General features: G+C 36.8%; 1 protein-coding gene across 1 annotated transcript in view; it reads right to left on the bottom strand.

The window, feature by feature from the left end:
• XYLB (xylulokinase) overlaps positions 1–17,926 on the bottom strand; it is a gene marked incomplete in the record, with an annotated part of 64,889 nt that extends 46,963 nt beyond the window's left edge. Inside the window, 9 exon segments of the mRNA XM_072412575.1 lie at positions 1,512–1,630; positions 2,361–2,433; positions 3,825–3,890; positions 6,310–6,438; positions 8,048–8,134; positions 10,326–10,406; positions 12,182–12,251; positions 14,965–15,047; positions 17,697–17,926. Coding sequence (XP_072268676.1) covers positions 1,512–1,630; positions 2,361–2,433; positions 3,825–3,890; positions 6,310–6,438; positions 8,048–8,134; positions 10,326–10,406; positions 12,182–12,251; positions 14,965–15,047; positions 17,697–17,744 — 756 coding nt within the window.
• Positions 17,927–18,162: the final 236 nt, after the last annotated feature.

The raw sequence follows: 18,162 nt of genomic DNA on the forward strand, positions 1-18,162 counted from the left end.
GGTGATCAGAAGGGGAATAATCTTTCAGAATCTTTTTTTTCTAGATTTTCCTCCTTTAAAATTGGGTGCGTCTTATATGCCGGAGCGTCTTATACGCCGAAAAATACGGTAATATTCATCCTTCTCAATGCTGGTCTACAAATCTGCCCACTGAACCCTCTTCATTCCTTTGCATTTAATTTAGGTAATGTGCATATCAATTTTTGTCTTACAAATAATGCAACACACATGTGCATTGCCATTCATGAACTATCCCCCATAGTAAATATACAATAGAGCTAAACATCTCTGTTCTTCAGTGGTTGTTGCAGCAGTTTATTGAATTTTCAAAAATAATGCAGAACAGTAACTGTAACTGTAAGGCTGAATAGGAGCCCTTTCAACAACTAATGGGCTAGTTCAATGCAATATGCCTCACCACATGAAAACAGGTTCAATCATATCATTAATAAATGAATAATTCTAACTGCAGTTTCCAGTATTCATGATGCATTTTTTGACACCTAAACATCAACAAAAAATAGGAACCTTTCCTGTAATTTTTGAATCTCCAAAGAAAAAGGTCAGCAGTATTTAGAAAAACAATGAACAAAAAACTCTTGATTCACTTATATCACAACGTGTCTAGTTAACACTTTATGAAACTATGCCGCAATCATAGTGCCCATGGAAATATAGTCTGATTGGCTAATAAAGGTAACTGAAAAAAAAATTTAGCAATATGTTTGACTTCTGATCAGGCTCTGTACATGTTTTGGTGTTTAAAAATATTGATTGATGCCACATAACAGAGTCTGGTATGTCCCAATAAATAGCAGGTGGCTTCATTACAAGTGATTAGAAGCAAATAACTTACTTATTTTGTACCCGAGTCGTTCTGCATAGATCCTCTTAGCCATGAACTGTCCCTCAATAAGAGCTCGGATTTCTACGTCTTTTGGGAATTCTGACACCTAAAAAACAAGTATTATTTCCAATCAATGAACGTTGGATAGCACCTGGCTAAACTGAATATTGTTAAAGAAATTTTCTTTCAGCTAGCCACCCTTTCAAAACACTACTCTAGATATTCCATTGTGATAGGTCAGCCATTTCCAAGGAAATAGTATTTCTATTGAAATACTGTAATCCTCTCTGTTCCTGTTCTGGTGGAGATTTAAATTTGGTAAATTTATCATCCCCTTCAATCAGGGAATCTCCCTAATGGGAACACCAACTGTATTAAAAACCTCATGGTGGTTCTTACTACTCCCAAACTATACAAAAGAGTATTTAGTTATATTTTAAATACGTTTTTAGAAGTCTCAGATAAAGATTTCCTTTATTTTTAGTTAGTAATACTTCTATGATCCTATATCCCCAATCTACATTTAATGTACCATGTAAATGGCTACTGATCCTATTAGCCATACAAATCAATAAACATTGGGAAATTGGCAGTCCCACTAAACATTGGCCACTCAAAGTACCAGGAATGTAGTTTAGGTCTGGATAAGACGGTATACACCTACCAATACAGTGCTTGATGAAACAACGGGGCCCAGCTTCTCTCTGAGGCTTGGCGCACAAGCTTCAAGACACTTCTCATTCCAAGTTTTATTCCGAATGTCTAATAAATTCATTCCAGAACCTGGAACAAGTTAGAGGCAAATTTCATTAACAGATATTATTTTATATGATATTTTCAAAACCAAATGGAGGACACTTTGGGGTCTGTTTACAGTAGAAGATATTTCTGTTGAATAAAACCTTGGCAGAATTACATATTTACTTGGTTAAATAGAAAAATAGTTTAATAATTGTGTTGAACCTTGTTAAATAATAGTACATTAGATTAAGAGTTAATGCTGTTTCACTGTTTGGCATGTATTTGGAACACACATCAAACACAGGTCAGTAAAATCCTATTGATATTATTTAAAGCATTGCCCGTGGCAGTTTATAGGTTGCATTTGATCTGCTCTTGTTGCATGCCATATTGAAATGCATTTGAATATGCAGTCTTTTCTTGCCAAATTATTTCTTTGCCATTAATTTTCATTTTAATAACAAACTCAGGGTTTTGACCTCATTCAACATGAAACCTAAAGGTTAAATTTTACCAATCATTCACTAGCATTGAACTACTCACTAACATCTAAAATACAATACTCCTAAACTGTTAACATCATCAAAGAAAAAAAAGGACATGAAGACTGGAAAAGGATTATATGTATCTACCTAATCTAACAATGTTGAAATACTCTTAAAATTCCAATATGAACGATTCTTCTGAACACATATAACCCCAAGTATTCATAAATCTTACTAGACCCAATCTAAAAATACTTCTGGCTTTATTAGAAAGAAAAGCCATTTACCATCACTGTAATCAATAGGAGCGTAATCCCCAATAAACAACGATGCAGCAAAACTGCTTACCAAAGATATTCTCTGTAAAAAAAAGGAAAGGGTATATTTATATTGATTAAACGTAAACATATTATTAAAACAAATTAATAATTCTTAAGTAGAACTTAAGAATTTCAAAAAGAAAAGAAAAAGAGAAAAAAGAGATATAGGGCACAAAAATATATTTAAACTGATATTTCAAAGGATAATTGTACTTTTGTATAAAGAAAATGGTAAAGAAATTCATGCATGTGCATGATAAGATGTGTGTTATTTAATTGTAATGCAGCTCAGTGCACAAAATCCTCATGTCATAAAGTACAGAGACAAAAGACCTGATTTATTAAAGCTCTCCAAGCCTGAAGAATAGACTTTCATCTGTGAAGCTGGGTGATCCAGCAAACCTTGAATGGATTTCCTAAAAGTCATTTGCTATTTGTTAGCAAACGTTTTCAGTCCTGGACAAGATCAGTTCCAGGTTTGCTGGATCACCCAGCTTCACTGATGAAAGAGTATCCTCTCCAGCCTTGGAGAGCTTTCTTTCAGACCCAAAGACAGAATAATTTGCATGTACATACATAGGAGGTACAACATCCAACATAACTGCATGCTATGGCAATAGTACTGAGAGCCCCTAAACTATCTGTTATGCTTTAAAGAAAATCTGTAGAAAAGAAAATGAAGACTTCCATTCTGAAAATACCAGTTGCCCGTCAAGCTCATCCAGTCTCTTCATTACTTATGGAGTCACTAATCCAGAACAAGTATGCAGATTCACTTTGACTTTTCTGATCTGCATGCCTGTTCCAGGCCAAACTTGATAAGTAAGACGGGCAATTAGTAACTTCGGAAGGGATAATAGAAAATCTGTGAACTAATTTGGCAATGTGCAGGAGTTTTCTGTATAAAGACCAGTCAGTGCTGCTTTCTTTCCTTGCAGAGTGACTGATCTTTTATCTGACTCCGCTCTGTAGCTTTAAGAAGGTAGTCCTAAAGTAGGTGGCTCCGCTTGATCTCTCTCACAGTTCTGCTATTTAATGTCAGTTCTACTTATTTAAGAATATATCTAGGTGTCTAAAGGCTCCTGGTGCAAAGTGGATTTATATGTTTTCTGGCTATTTACTGCCTGGAGTTTAGCTTTAGGGTTGCTTGATCGGGCAGGTCATTATTGCAGAATAGGACAGGCAAAGCCCACTTTGCAATAATCTCTCCTACTTGCCTGATGGCTCTGTAAACTGTCAAAGCAATACCCCGTGCTTGCCAGGACGAAGTGAACCCCTGCCCATCTGCACGGGAGTTATGGCATCTCCCATGCCAATTAACATCCAAAGATTGCAAAAAGGAAAAAAGAAGACAGTGTCACCCTAGAAGGGAACAAGTGGTTATATTTGGTTTTAATTCCATTTAAGTGTACACTACATAATTGACACTACCTCAGTTTGATGGTATGCCTCTGGTTTGTGTTTGTAAATCTTAGAGATCTGATTTCCAGTAAAACGCTGAAAGACAAAACAACAACAACAAAAAAATAAACACTTTTAAAAACAGATAAAATATACAGCAGAAAAGCACACTACAGCTACTTTCATCACCAATTCCAAAATAAGAGGTTCATTCCTCATTTTAGCATAGTCGGCAACATATTGAAGAGAAAATGTGTCAAATGCTCTCCCTCTATGTCCACTAGGTGGCAGGATATGAGCTGCTTTTCTCCATAGTTCTTTTTTGCAGCACTGTGTACAATACACATTTTGGCTTAGTGTACTTTTATATTTTAGCTATTGTCAATTATGTTCAATTCTCTCACTACAAATTTAGAACGCAGTCATTAAAAATGATGTTCTTTTTCCTGGCCACTTGCATGAACACATATTATTTTTAATACTTTGCATAGAAATATGGATCTGAAATAGGAAGTCATGAGTTACACAAATTTAACTCCAACCATAATAAAAGTAACCAATATCCAGGATATGAGTAACAAAAAACAATTTACCCAGCTAATGTTAGGCATCTAATCAAAATATTTGGAGAATGGACAAAGGGCATTTTTTCACATTCTACAATTACTGTCCTTTGCTTACCCATTTCAATTTTTGGATTTCAGTTTTTTCACTGAGCATCACATGTTGGTGTTATCTAGGGCAGTCTGTATGCAAATATATCTGTCAAAGAGCACCCACTATTTTTGGAAAGGTTTTAGGGAGGGGCAGAAAAGGCAAAACATAACTTCCCCTTTAAGCCCTACCTGATTTCTGCAATTTATACATATATACATTATTAGATTTTAAAATGAGATTTTAAAAATTAAAATGACTTTTAGAATTACATTAACATGTTACAGCTAATATGAGATTTAAGTGATTGGCTTTACATGTACTTTAAGACAACAAGCAGGGAAGGTTGGTCCCATGATGACTGTAAGTGTCTGCTACTATCTTAAATAACAACTTAATATACATTAATGCAGCTGCCTTTAGTTTATATAATCCCATACTGCATTCTAATCCCTTACCTCTGTATGAAGCAAACTGAACATCTGTTCATGCACCTCTTCAGTACTTTTTAATTATTATTAATTAACAAATGAGAAGCAAAGTATTAACCTCCCATGAACAGCAGCAAAAGAATTACTGAAAATATAGATTACTTCACCGAGGGATGCCAATAAAGGCAACCTTTAAAGTGGTCCGGGGCCCAGAGGTCGGGAGAAGTCAATTTCAAGTTATAATTAATGATTTATATATAGCTGACTTTTGAGAATTTGTAGTAAGCTTTAAGGAAATGATATTAGCATATATTGTAGATTATTATTATTTTTATACAGCATTTTTTTAGCACCATCTTATTATGCAGCGCTGTACAAAGTCCATAGTCATGTTACTAACTGTCCCTCAAAGGGGCTCACAATCTAATGGCCCTACTATAGTCATATGCCATTAATGTAGTCTAAGGTCAATTTTAGGGGGAAGCCAATTAACCTAACTGCATGTTTTTGGGATGTGGGAGGAAACCAGAGCACCCGGAGGAAACCCACGCAGACACGGGGAGAACCTGCAAACTCCATGCAGATAGTGTCCTGGCTGGGACTCGAACCTAGCGCTGCAAAGGCTGGAAGGCTAACCCCTGAGCCACCATGCTGCCCCTAGATAATGACTATATCCACTAAAGAATAGACACTACTTATATAACACCTATATCAGATTTCCCGGGTTGCAACAGACACCATCCTAGTTATAGCAGCCTCCTCTTTTCTGGGAAATATTTCCACAAGATTTTGAGTTGTCAATGGAATTTCATTAGAACGAGAAGACCTAGCTTACTTTCGATGTTCCAACTCATCACACGGATGATCAATAGGGTTAAAGCCAGGGATTTTTTTTGCATTAACTTCATTAAATCATGTCTTTAGGAACCTGGCTCCAGTCCTTCCCCAAACTGTTGGGCCTTCCCCAAACTGTTGCCAAAATTTGAAGTGCACAATTGTCTAAAACAGCCATTTCAACCAGGATTCCTCCAGAGATTGCAGGAGTTCCTTGAGTTTTGGCTGATTATCCTCCGATTTGATAGTGACCTTGATGGTGACCAGAGTCAGCAACATAACACCAATTATTCTTTTAGCTAACTGTAGGAATGGCTGATCAACATGTCTGATCAACAATGCAAATGGATCATTTCTTCTACTGCTCATTAATGCAAGGTGACATTCTTTCTAATAATCACTAATGTAAGGTGAAATTATTTCCACTGACCACCTGTGTAGGGGGCATTTTTCCATTGTCCTCCCATGTTTGTAGAAGAAGTAAAAGGTTGAACGAGGCTGCTCTAAAATGTCTTTGTATGCTGTGGTTTTAACAGTGCACTTCACGGCAAACACTTAAATTAAAAAAATGTAAAAGTTTGTTCATTTCCACTTACCTCATATGCTCTTGATCCAGTAATGTTAGCCAGTTCCTGTGGCCCACCGACAGACTCTTCAAGCTGTTGGCACTCTGCAGTCGTACTGGAGTCCATCCAGACAGGGCTGTCACTGACAGAAAAGCAGGACTGAGAAGAAACATATAACTGTAAATGATTGTGGTCCTAAAAAATGAATATAATAAATGACGTAATTTATAAAAAGTTGATTAAGTGAATGTCATTTTATGTTTAAGTTGTTTCAGATTTTCAGGAAACCCTTTTAATACTTATAAGATTGACACCAATGTTATAGAAACCCAAGGTACAGTCGTCAAATGACGCTGTCTCCAATATACAGTAGAACCGCGGTTATCCCCATGGGGAATGGCCAATTCTTGATAAGTGTAGGTTTCTCTGAAACGGAGGTTTCTCAGCCATTCAGCACTAAACTTGAATAGGGTGACTTGTTGAATGGCTGATAAAAAGGGCTTGCGCTTGAGCCAATCATGGAGCACAGCAATCAGCGGAGCTCTGCTCTGCTCTCCTAATTGCATCCAAGAACACATAGCACAGCTCTACTGTAAGGACTGCAGGGGCAATCAATTACGCGGAGCTCTCAGTGTCGGTTATCTGGGTTTTCTGGTTAACTGAGTTCCAGATAATCGGGGTTCGTCTGTATCATCATGTTATCACAGCAACATTAGTAAGTGGTTAAGATATTACAGTGTTGGGTGACAATCAAGGATCTGACACATCTGGCACAAAGTAACTGAAAGCACTGTACCACACTCGCCCCATCCATCAACTAGAGAAAGCTCCACAAGCCCCAGGTCCATGGCTCCTTAGGCAGTTAGATCATTTTAGCACAAGATTATTTTTGTCATTTAGGTAAATGTCAGGTTAAAATATTATAAAGGAATATACATCCCTGCAATACATTCACAACTCCCCATGTTTTATCCACATCATTTTTGTAGGCTGAGTGGTCGCAGTTCTTTTGCTTAAGAACAGTATGCAAAAGCAGATCCACCGCCAATTGTCAGCTCAGTGGATCAATTGTCTAGCTAGTAATGGGGTATGATATTCTGCCCTGCAGGGGCAAGAGTGCTAGTCACCGAGCTAACATTTATAGGCTGGCCATGATAAAATATAATTAGGCCATACATCAGATTTTTTATTGTTTTGTGGACACATGCCTTGATGGTAAACCTAATCTAAATAGATGAAGTGAATATATAATCCCCAGGAACCTGCACCTGCAATCATAAAATGTCCAATAAAATACTGTGCAGTTTATTACTAAGAATACAACTGCAATACTTAATTTTAAAATCTGAAAAATTATCCTAAAACCCAGAACAGCAATGTGTCTTCTAGTAACCAATTAGATTCCAGCTACCACAAGTGAGAAAGATTTTAGGCACAATCGAATGGTGCTGATTTACTAAGGAATATAGATTCTTTACTTATCAAGGTAAAATACACCCTACAAGGTATTTCACTTAGTTTAATGATTGCAGAGAATATTCACTTTGCAAAGGCACATGCATGGAAATCTAAAAACAGACATTTTCTGCATGTGATTGAATAGTTGACGTCGGTAGAGTTTCATCTCATTTACTAAGCTAAGGGAAATATCTCTTGCAAGGGATCATTCATTTTGCTATGTGAACGGCCTATATTCGTTTAGTAAATCAAACCCCAATGTTTCAGGTTGCATATTTCCTATGCCCAGCTATAAGTTCTTTACACTGACCTGCAGTAAAGTGTGCAGTGGAAATTCAGGTTGTAAACTGTTTAAAACTGCTCTGGATCCTTCCTTCCAATACACGCTGCCATGTTGCTGTAACATGAATGGTAAACAAGACAAACATTGATCATGACATTCCTGTAACTGAATGAATACATAAACTGGTATGAATTGATGTATAGTCTGTCATATTGCGATGACATTGATGCAGTATCTACAGAGCTTTACAAATGAAGAAATATGTCTGGTCCTCAAAAACATTGGTAAACAATACATCTACTGAGTGACAGTACATATAACTGCTGTGATTAATGTCCTTGTAAAAACCTTCTTAAAATTCAGACCTTACTCAGAGATGTATGAGTTTAGATTGCTATTAAGGGAATCATGTGCAGAGAAAATAGGAAGTAAAATGCTAGTTCCCTCACTGATATGATGATGGAAATGTTTTTACTATTCCTAAGTCCCTGACCCACAACAAACATGAGGATCTGCAGTTCTAGCTTAAGATGCTGTGTGCTTGTTATGGGACAATGATTTCTGAAGCAGAAACAAGGGAAATTGCATTTCTAAATGAGGATCAGTGGCAGCAGCCCCTGTACCTTATCTCAGCACCAGATTCCTTTTAGGATGAACAATAGGCAATAGGTAATGTTAAAAAAATTAAAAGCCATTAAAGTAAAAATAAAGAGCTTTTTCAGCAATTCACATTCTCAGTTTGAAGCTGTCCCCGCAGTACTTTTTTCTACCACAAGATGTCCCTATTTTTCCAGACTAAAGGATTACCAGAACTGTAGCACACAGGCATTACAACCAGCATAAAATATTTATTAGTAAATCAATAATAAATAAAAACATTCCCATTATGTCAATGTGACGTTATACTCCTGCACAAACATGTAAATAATAATAAAACATCTTAAAAGAAAAGGGGAAAAAATCATCTAACTAAGCTATCATGTAATTATCTCCAAACACAGGCATACTTCCCAATAAAACCTACTTCCCCTGAGCCCGGGCTGTCATGGACCCACCCCCAATCTGTGACTGGACAGTAAAGAAGTGTAATGTTTTCTTTAACTCTGCTTTCACATTAATTGATTGCCCCCCATGTTCCTTTTATTTCCTCCCTTCTGAGCTCTACTATACAAAGGATGGATGTAAGAGGCTTCCTCCAGGTCAAATTCAAACACTTAAGTTGCTTGCATTAAAAACAAAATAAATTAAATGATGATTTGCTTAAACCTTTTGTATCTGCCTAGGGCTCAGTGTAAAGATTGTGCTTTGATCCTCAATAAATTGATTAATATGTATATAGAATTTTATATTAATTTACTTCAAATGTTTAGCAGTTTTAATAAAAACTTGAACATTTGTGGTTGATTTAAAAGGTTCCCTTTAATACAGAAAACCTTAGGTATTAAAGTGGATTACTATGATTCTTAAAGCTTACAGTTATTCTGAAATCTGCCATGGAACTCTGAACCAGCAAAGACTTTGAGCAGCAGATCCTGCCACCCCAGAGCTGTGTAATCTGTGTGTAAGGGGAATTTCCCACTTTAGCATGATTGCAGTGTTTTTTTGTATACCATTAAAAGATAATTAACTGGTTTTACTTATTTTTAGAAACTACTCTTTTAATTAGTCTTAGTTGAAGGATGACAAGTTATACATACTCAAGCTGTCTCAATCTTCTGACAATCTCCTCTACTTCCAGTTCCACTCCCTGTGTGAAATTCTATTATTCTCAAAGAAAAAAATGATTGCAAAAAATAATACTGCCATTTACATTATATCTTCAGCACAGGTGCCACATATACTCAAGTATAAACCAAACTTTATTTTTTCCTTTAAAATGTAAATAACTACAAAAATATTCTTGGTTTATAGTAGGATGACACCGGCAGATGGCTTTGAGCACTCATGTAAAGTGTGTAATAAATTCAGAAACAGTCAGAAACAAGAGACATGAGTTTTCTACACATTTTACGTGAAGACATAGCTACATCTACTAGTGGCAAACAATAATCCACAAAAGCTCATTTATGAGCAAGTGACTCACATTAGCCAACTCAAAAGAACAAAATACTTCAACCTATATTCAAGTTAAAACATTTCCTTTAATTTCAGGGATTTTTGGTTTATATTTGAGTATATATGGTAACATTTTTGTAACTCCCGGTTTTCCTTAAGTATTTTAATTGGGTGCCCTAGCATTACTAAAACACAACTGTCATGTATTTGGCCACATACCAAATATTCAGTTCAGGATTTCAGAACTTACCTGCCCTGTCCCTGACAAAGCTTTTATACTGGAAAAGTCAAACCCAGAAGACTTCATTCTATCCAAGATAATATCTAAAGCCTGAAAAGAAATACAATATAGTATAAGAATACTAAAAAATGTCAACCAAAGTAGTTTTGAATTAAGCTAGTTATAGTCGCCTATATCAACAGGAAGAAATAATCCGACCTATTCCTACAGATGCATTGCCTTAATGCACAAGCTTCTGTGATGAAACACGTACATTATTACAGCATGCAGCAATATACAAGATATGCATTGTTGTATTGTGTGGCCATTTATATTCTTATGTAGAGTTGTTGTGCGCAGCAATTTTAAAGCGCAGCATGCACGTTTTAATTGTTGGGATGTAGAATGTTGAACAGTACATTCAAATGATTGAGCTGCCCCAATGCTGCACATAACAATGAAAATGGCAATTCTATGTTCTCTATTTATAAATTATTCACCTGGTCAATTTCTCTGACATTCGCTGACAGATCTCTCTACTCTTCTACTTTCAGTTCCTATTAAAACAATTGGTCGTTCTGCCACCTAGTGGCCAATAATCACAAGTACGCAGCTGTCACATTAAGAAATGAATAGGAAATAAATGAATATTATGTGCGAATTGACAATGGAATAATTTATAAATAGAGCCCTATGTGTTGTGTACAAGACAGTGGAGAACCATAGAGAAAACCCATAAAATAAAAATCTGTTGTCCCATGAGAACTACTAGATTGTAAGCTCTTCAGGGCAGGGTTGTCTCCTACAGTGTCACTGTCTGTATTAGTCTGTCATTTGCAACCCCTATTCAATGTGCTGCGCTGCGTAATATGTTAGCGCTATATAAATCCTGTTTATTATAAATAATAATAACTAGAACTTAACGTAGACTTACACTTTAAATGTGAGGTTAATCCCTATCTCCTGTATCTAGAACAAATTTACAAATTTACTCTACAGTAACTATGATGGCTGGTAAAGCTACTGAGAATTTCATTCATTTTACTTTTTTCATGTTTTTTTTGTGTTCACTTTCCTTGCATGTCCTAATAATAAGCATGAATGGCTTCTTTCCAAGTGTTTTAAGTGTTATATTAGCCAATACCTATAAGGGTGTAATCCCTGCTGCACATCCATCATTCTACTGTCACTGACCAATTATTGAGGGGCACATACAAGCCAAGGCTTATCCAGCAAACATCCTTGATACTTTTTCTCAATTAACTTTCCAAAGTCATTATTTTATGTTAATTCTGGAATTATTCAGTCCATGAACAGATCATATTCCTATTACTAAGCACTAGATTTACACAATTGGGTTATTTAAAGAAAAATGTAGGTTATTCACTTACCAAGGGGAAGTAACACCTTCCAATGAATAATTCACTTAACTCAGTGAATGCGGTGAGTTTGCACTGATTATCCAAAGTTGTGCAAGGAACTCTCAAAACAAGTTTTTTCCTTGCACATGATGGATGGTTGAAGTTGGAAGAACTTCATCTCATTCACTAAGCTAAGTGAATACCTCTTAAATTAGAATGATCCACATTGTTAAGTGAATAGCCTACGTTCTTTTAGTAAATCAGCCCCAATGTAAATAAGTCAAATGTCACCAGCCAATCAATTGAAGGCTATTTTCTTCTAAAACTGGCAAAGACATCTATGTTGGATCTACCCTGCTCAAAACCCTACCTTGGGGAACAGTTCATAAATATTCTAACTTTAGATTTGCTGAACTTTGTCCTTTTCTTGATGAAATCCAGGTATTGTATTATAACTCAGACTTGAGTACAACCCCTACAAATGTCAGAGGTCAACAAATAATGAAGTCAGTAAGAAGTGCTCACCTTAACCCACATTAACACAGGTGATGTTACAGTCAGCTTGTCATTGTGGACATGGACCCCACCTTGTGTCCTGAAAATAAGAACGAATATGAGCTATTATTACACAGCAACTAAAAGTGGTAAAAGTCAATACCGGTCAATAATAAGATGGGTATGTATCCCCTTCCCTATTATCCTGCTCATTTTATATCCAATTAGATATCATTGAGACAGGATGGTCAATTCAACTGTTGAAGAGCTAACTAGTGAACATACACTTTTTGTGTGGATGATCCCATTGTTCCCCTTAGTATATGTACCTATAATAGGTAAAGTTTATGTATAGCTAAGTTTTTTGTCTTAGTTTTGGGTAATATTAGGAAAGTGTAAAAACCCCTATTTGTTTCTACTGCTCTTGTATGAGATTGTATTGTAGATTGTATTGATTGAGATTGGTTAGATAGATTTCATCTCACTGGCAGAGATTCTAGCATTCCTCCAGTTAATTGTAATTTAAAAAAATTTTCTTAGGTCTTTGTTGTGTTTTGGGAGAGATTTTCCCTCACTTCTTGTCTGCAGGGGACAAACTTTTTACAAAACAGGAAGTACAGGAATCTCTGTAATGGAAACTCTGACTGCAATAAATAAAACAGGAGTTATAATCCATTCCAACCTATTCCAAACTATAAGGAAGCTTTTGCCACACTTTAAGTATCCCTTAAATGTCCAAATCTGCTACCAATCTGCTTCCCGCTGAGAGAAAGAAATCCTTAAGCGGACCTAAACTAAAATTTTTACTTTACATAAAATAGTAAACAACCTTTTAATGGAAGGTAAAAATTACCTTCTTTTTTAGAGGGGAGGGTGTTTTAAAAAAAAAGGGGGGTTAAGCCCAATCTCTGGCATGCACAGAAGGAGCTTTCTCTTCAATCAGGTAAATAAATGCCGATCCCATGCATACGCAGTGAGATCGGCACTCTTTTTTTCCCCATGTATTGTGAATAAATAGAGGTTACCTTTCTTTAAAGACATACATTTAAGGATAAGTAGATATAGATAAATAGGCAGCTGAAGTTCTATGTAAGTCTCAGTCTTTTCTGTAAAAGTTAAGCATTCCTAATGGCCACCATCAATTCTATTCACATCAGGGGAACAATAAGGAGGACCCGCTGTTAAAATCTAGGTTTGCAAAGATTTTCAGTGTTCAGCTTTAAATACAAGAATACACATAGAGCATACTTTCCCCCAGCTCTATTCATTTTTTTGTTTTAGTGAAATTTTTTTTGGTTTTCTGACTTGGGGTGTCAGCACCCCTGAGCTAAGAGAAGAAACTTCTTGCTTAGAGACAGCAAAGGTTAATATCCCTAAAAGCTCCTCATCACACTGCATCTCTAAGGCATACCTTCAGCAGTAAGCACAGTTTTTGCAAGGCAAGGAGGTCTTCATAAAATGTGAATTTCTGCAATGTGCAGTGAATTATCTCTCTGTTATCCTAATAATCAGAACACAGATGACTCATGAAGTTAAGCTGTCAGGTGGTGATATCTGACAGGCGGTCTGTGCAATTTAATTGGTGCTATCATTGGGGCAGGGTGTACATCAAGCTTGCAGTTCTCACAGGGAGTGAAATTTTTGGCACTCTAACTCCACATCAATGGGATATAATGCAACTCACCCATCTGAGGTTTAGGATTGCTTCAGTGTAACTGTTTCTACAGCTGACACATCAATTACTTTAATCTCTGTAGGAAACCTGATAGGCTAAACTCCATCTGCTCCAAATCTTTTCTCCATCAGTAGATCAAGTATTAAAGTTTGATAGATACGATGAAATCTCTGGATTGTGTAAAAATATTCAACCTAAGCCACTATTTGATATGCAATGATCAACTGAATAAGGCACATAATGTCATACGGATTCACATTCAACCAGCAGTTTTCAGCATTCTCTCTACTATCCAGTTCATCATCTTAAAGCAACAGGTTAGCTTTAACCCCCAGTTCTCACGAACATACTTACTTTGCTTTCTCAAATTCAACGTTTAGTACTGAGAGTGAAGCAAATAAACTTGTATACTTCCAGGTATAGAAAAGAGTGTGATTTACTCAATGTGACACACGTCAGATGATTCTCACCCAATAAGAATGGCAAGGCTCGACTCGTCTTCATACTACAATATTGAAAGTTAGTTGGAGTACAAACTACTCCAAGTAAAATCATCTTGTACTTTCTAGGTAATATTGACACTATGGGTCTGATTTAATAAAGGTCTCCAAGACTAGAGAAGAAATACTATCATGGGAGAACCTGAGTGATTGATCCAACAAACCTGGTCTATCTTTTCCAGTCTTGGAGAGCTTTTTTTTAATCAGACCTTATAGATATCTTTTTCTTAAATCTGTTTTATCAACCCATCGTTTTTTACTAGTGACATTAAATATGGTGAATAGGGATAAATCAGTGCTCGAGCACTCAATGAGTGAGCCAACAACTTTAGAGATTTTGCTAGATGTCCATGGATCTGTAGCTAAAGAACAGCAAGCTAACCTTGTGAATCAGACTGCAGTACCAGGGTACTCAAGACTATCTGTTAATACTAGAAGACTCACTTCCCACTCCATTTACAGTTTATATATTCAGTGGATATGTTCATCCTAAATGTGTTTTCCCTACTCCTTGTCTATGCCTATGACTATTTTGTATGATATATGGTTAGGTGAGTGAGCCTGGGAAATTCATGGAGCAGGGGTGCATCTCCATAAGTTTACTTATTGTAAATATTTTGGTAATATCTTTCACTTACCCAAATTCAGGAAGATCTTTATCAAATTGAACATTGTCCTCATAGACAACTTGGAATTCTTCATTAACAGCAATAACCTTCAACTGTAGATTATAACATGAAAACACAGCAATTATTTATTATTAACTACACACAGGATTATTTATTAGGACACAAACAATATAGAAAAAGCAGTACCCTACACCAAGCAACCAGAAATGATGGTTTATATAGTTCCAAAAAAGTAAGGGTAAAGTTGCATTGGTTGCCAAATTGCTGATACAGATTGCTTTACAGAGATTCACCTTCCCTTTAATTTAATGACCATTGTCACTAGGACTGAAAATTTTCAGAAATCTTCCTCACTTCTGTTTAACATATAGGACAGGAAACAAACGTCTGTTTAATGTCTAATGTATTCCTCCCAAGCAGTGCAAAGTTATCTTTCCTTTACCTCTCACTGCTCCATTTAGTTGTCAGGAGTGAAGAGAATACCTGGCATTAACAGGTATGGAGGAACAAATGGCCCATTCCACTGATAGCGCAGGTGCTTGGAGGCTTATTACATGTCACAGCACTGGTGTTTAGGTCTCACTCTGCCTTGCAAGGGTTAAATGTTTATTTGCATGCAAGTTTGAATGTTTGTGGGCATTTATTCTGGGCATTCTGACCCCCCCCCCCCCATCCAAAAAGCATGCAGTAAGGGTAATTGGCTCTCCCAGGGTCAACCATGATCTGTGAGTGAAAAACTGTAAGTGTGGTGTGAATTTCCCAGCATTACATGGTTACTATTACATACATAAAATACATTTACAAATAAGACAGAATGTGATGGGAAATTCAAAAATTGTGGACACCTGGGGACAACTCTGGGGAGATATTTGTTAACTTTGCAGAATGTTCCTATCATTTCCTGTTGCATCAGAGGCCCTGATTTAGTAAAGCTTTCCAAGGTTGGAGAGGATACACTTTTATCAGTGAAGCTGGGTGATCCAGCAAACCTGGAATGGATCTAGTCCAGGTTTTAAAACATTTGCTAACAAATAGCAAATGACTTTGAAGAAATCCATTCAAAGTTTGGTGGATCATCCAGCTTCACTGATGAAAGTGTATCCTCTCCAGCCTTTAGGAAAGCTTTAATAAATCAGGCCCATAAAATGGAGAGAAATCTTGAGTGGGTTGCAGACATCAAAAATAACTTAATAAGGAATTGCACTGTTACTTACCCGATCCCTTGCTCCCCCGACAGCTTGTACTTTCTCTTCCCTCTGACACTCCTAGTTTTAGATGTTTAGCATCCTCACGTACAATGCAGGACAGCTGGTCCTGCAAGCTGCACTGTACGCAATGAGGCTAGAGTGCCTGTGACCAACAGAATGCCAAAGGAATTGGTTTCAAGGAATCAGCCTGCAGGAGCAGTAAATGAAAGTGCTTTTTATTGTTCCTTGGGTGAAAATGTAAAACTTTCTGAACCATTTCTCAAGAGTTCAATTTTAAATTATCCTATAATATGCAAAGAATATTAAAGTTTTAAAATGTAAATTCCTCTGCACATATTTAGGTGTTCAAAATAATTAAATGTCTACTTGGACACGCTATAAAAAAAGGGTTTTTAAGTAAATAATTCCCAGAGTGTTCATTGATAATAAGCACCAAATAAAAAGCCTTTTATAACTAATTTGTTAATCCCTGCACTGAATGATTCTACAAACAATGCTTATTTGGTTATGCATGCCTTAAAGAGGAAGTAAACTAAAACTAAAAAAACTAAAGAAAAAAAACTCACTCACCTTATCTTCAACAGGTCTGTCGATCCCCCTGGAGGTTTTCTAGATCGGGTCCCGCGCTTGTTATCCAATTTTGTTGCGGAGAAAGCCCCAAGTGCTGCCCTCTTCATTCTTGTCTTCTGGCTTCTGCCTACGTCACCAGATCTCGCATTGCACATGTGCAAGATCAGGTGAGATAACCTGCTATAAACAGGGAAAAAGAAAAGTACCAATCTCACTGCCCATGCGTGAGATCTGCATTTTTTTTACTTATTGAAAAAAAAGCTTCTTCTGCGCATGCCCAAAATGCGGAGTGCACAGAAGGAAAAGCCAGGAGCCTCCTGAGATGCGTGACATGGATATCCCAGGAGGATATCTGCGCTCCTATTCTGCAATTATGGCCTTTTTGTTAAAACAAGAGGGGGTTCCACCCTTTTTTTAATAAAAAAGGGTGTGAAAATGTTTACCTTACAAAACAGAGTTATCTACCCTTTTATTTAAAGTAAAAATCCTGGTGATAGGTCTCCTTCACCCCATACAGACATCAGATTTCAGTCGGTGGATATGATCTTGTGATCGTTTCCAGTAACACAGTGTTGTACATTCTGCAGTGCCGTTCTATGGAGAGGGAATGGAGAAGGACGAGCTGCTTTGCTCTACTCCATAGGAAAGTACAGGGGTCATCTACGCTCGGCTGTTCATTGATCTCTCAGGATGGCTCCATGAGCGGTGTCTGGGGATTGCTGTACACATGCTAGATTTTGGTCCGATAACAATGATTTGTTTTAAGTGACAATAATCCAACATGTATACTTACCTTTAATTTACTAAATCCCAAATCTAGATAACTAACACGCTCTTTTATATATAAGGCTCGGCAATGATTCAATGTCTCCTCTTACTCTATAGAGAATAATAAATAATATTTGTTTACGTTATTCCTCTGCAGATTTTCAGAGATTATCATTACATAAAAGTGCATTTTACCTGCTGAGTGCTGAAATCAAAACCCAGGTAATGTGCAGCAGATGCCATGGTGCAGGATCACACTCGCCCTGCGACTCTGAATGTCCAGCGAGATCCTGCCATTAATCAATAACTAGACGTAGCTCCAGTGGGTTCTAGTTAAAGGATTACAGACAGCAAAGAGTGATTAGTAACATGCTTTATTCATTGTAAACACTGCAAGTCTCTCCTTACTTCCTGTGGTGCTCTGACAGCTTCCTTCCTGATCCTCATGTCACTGTAATATGATTCCCCTGGATTATATAAACAGAGTTCCAGATCTGAAGTTTAGGTTAGCACAGTCTCTGCAGCAGCTGGTATAGAACTAGAAATCCCAGCATGCCCTGCAACAGGTTGGTTGCTGCTGAATGAAAGGAATGGGCAATTGCTATGAAATTAAAAAACAGAATATAAAATAATACTAGCAAATAATATCTAATACAAAACT

Source organism: Pyxicephalus adspersus, chromosome 5 (assembly GCF_032062135.1).
Source record: "Pyxicephalus adspersus chromosome 5, UCB_Pads_2.0, whole genome shotgun sequence".
Lineage (NCBI taxonomy): Eukaryota > Metazoa > Chordata > Amphibia > Anura > Pyxicephalidae > Pyxicephalus > Pyxicephalus adspersus.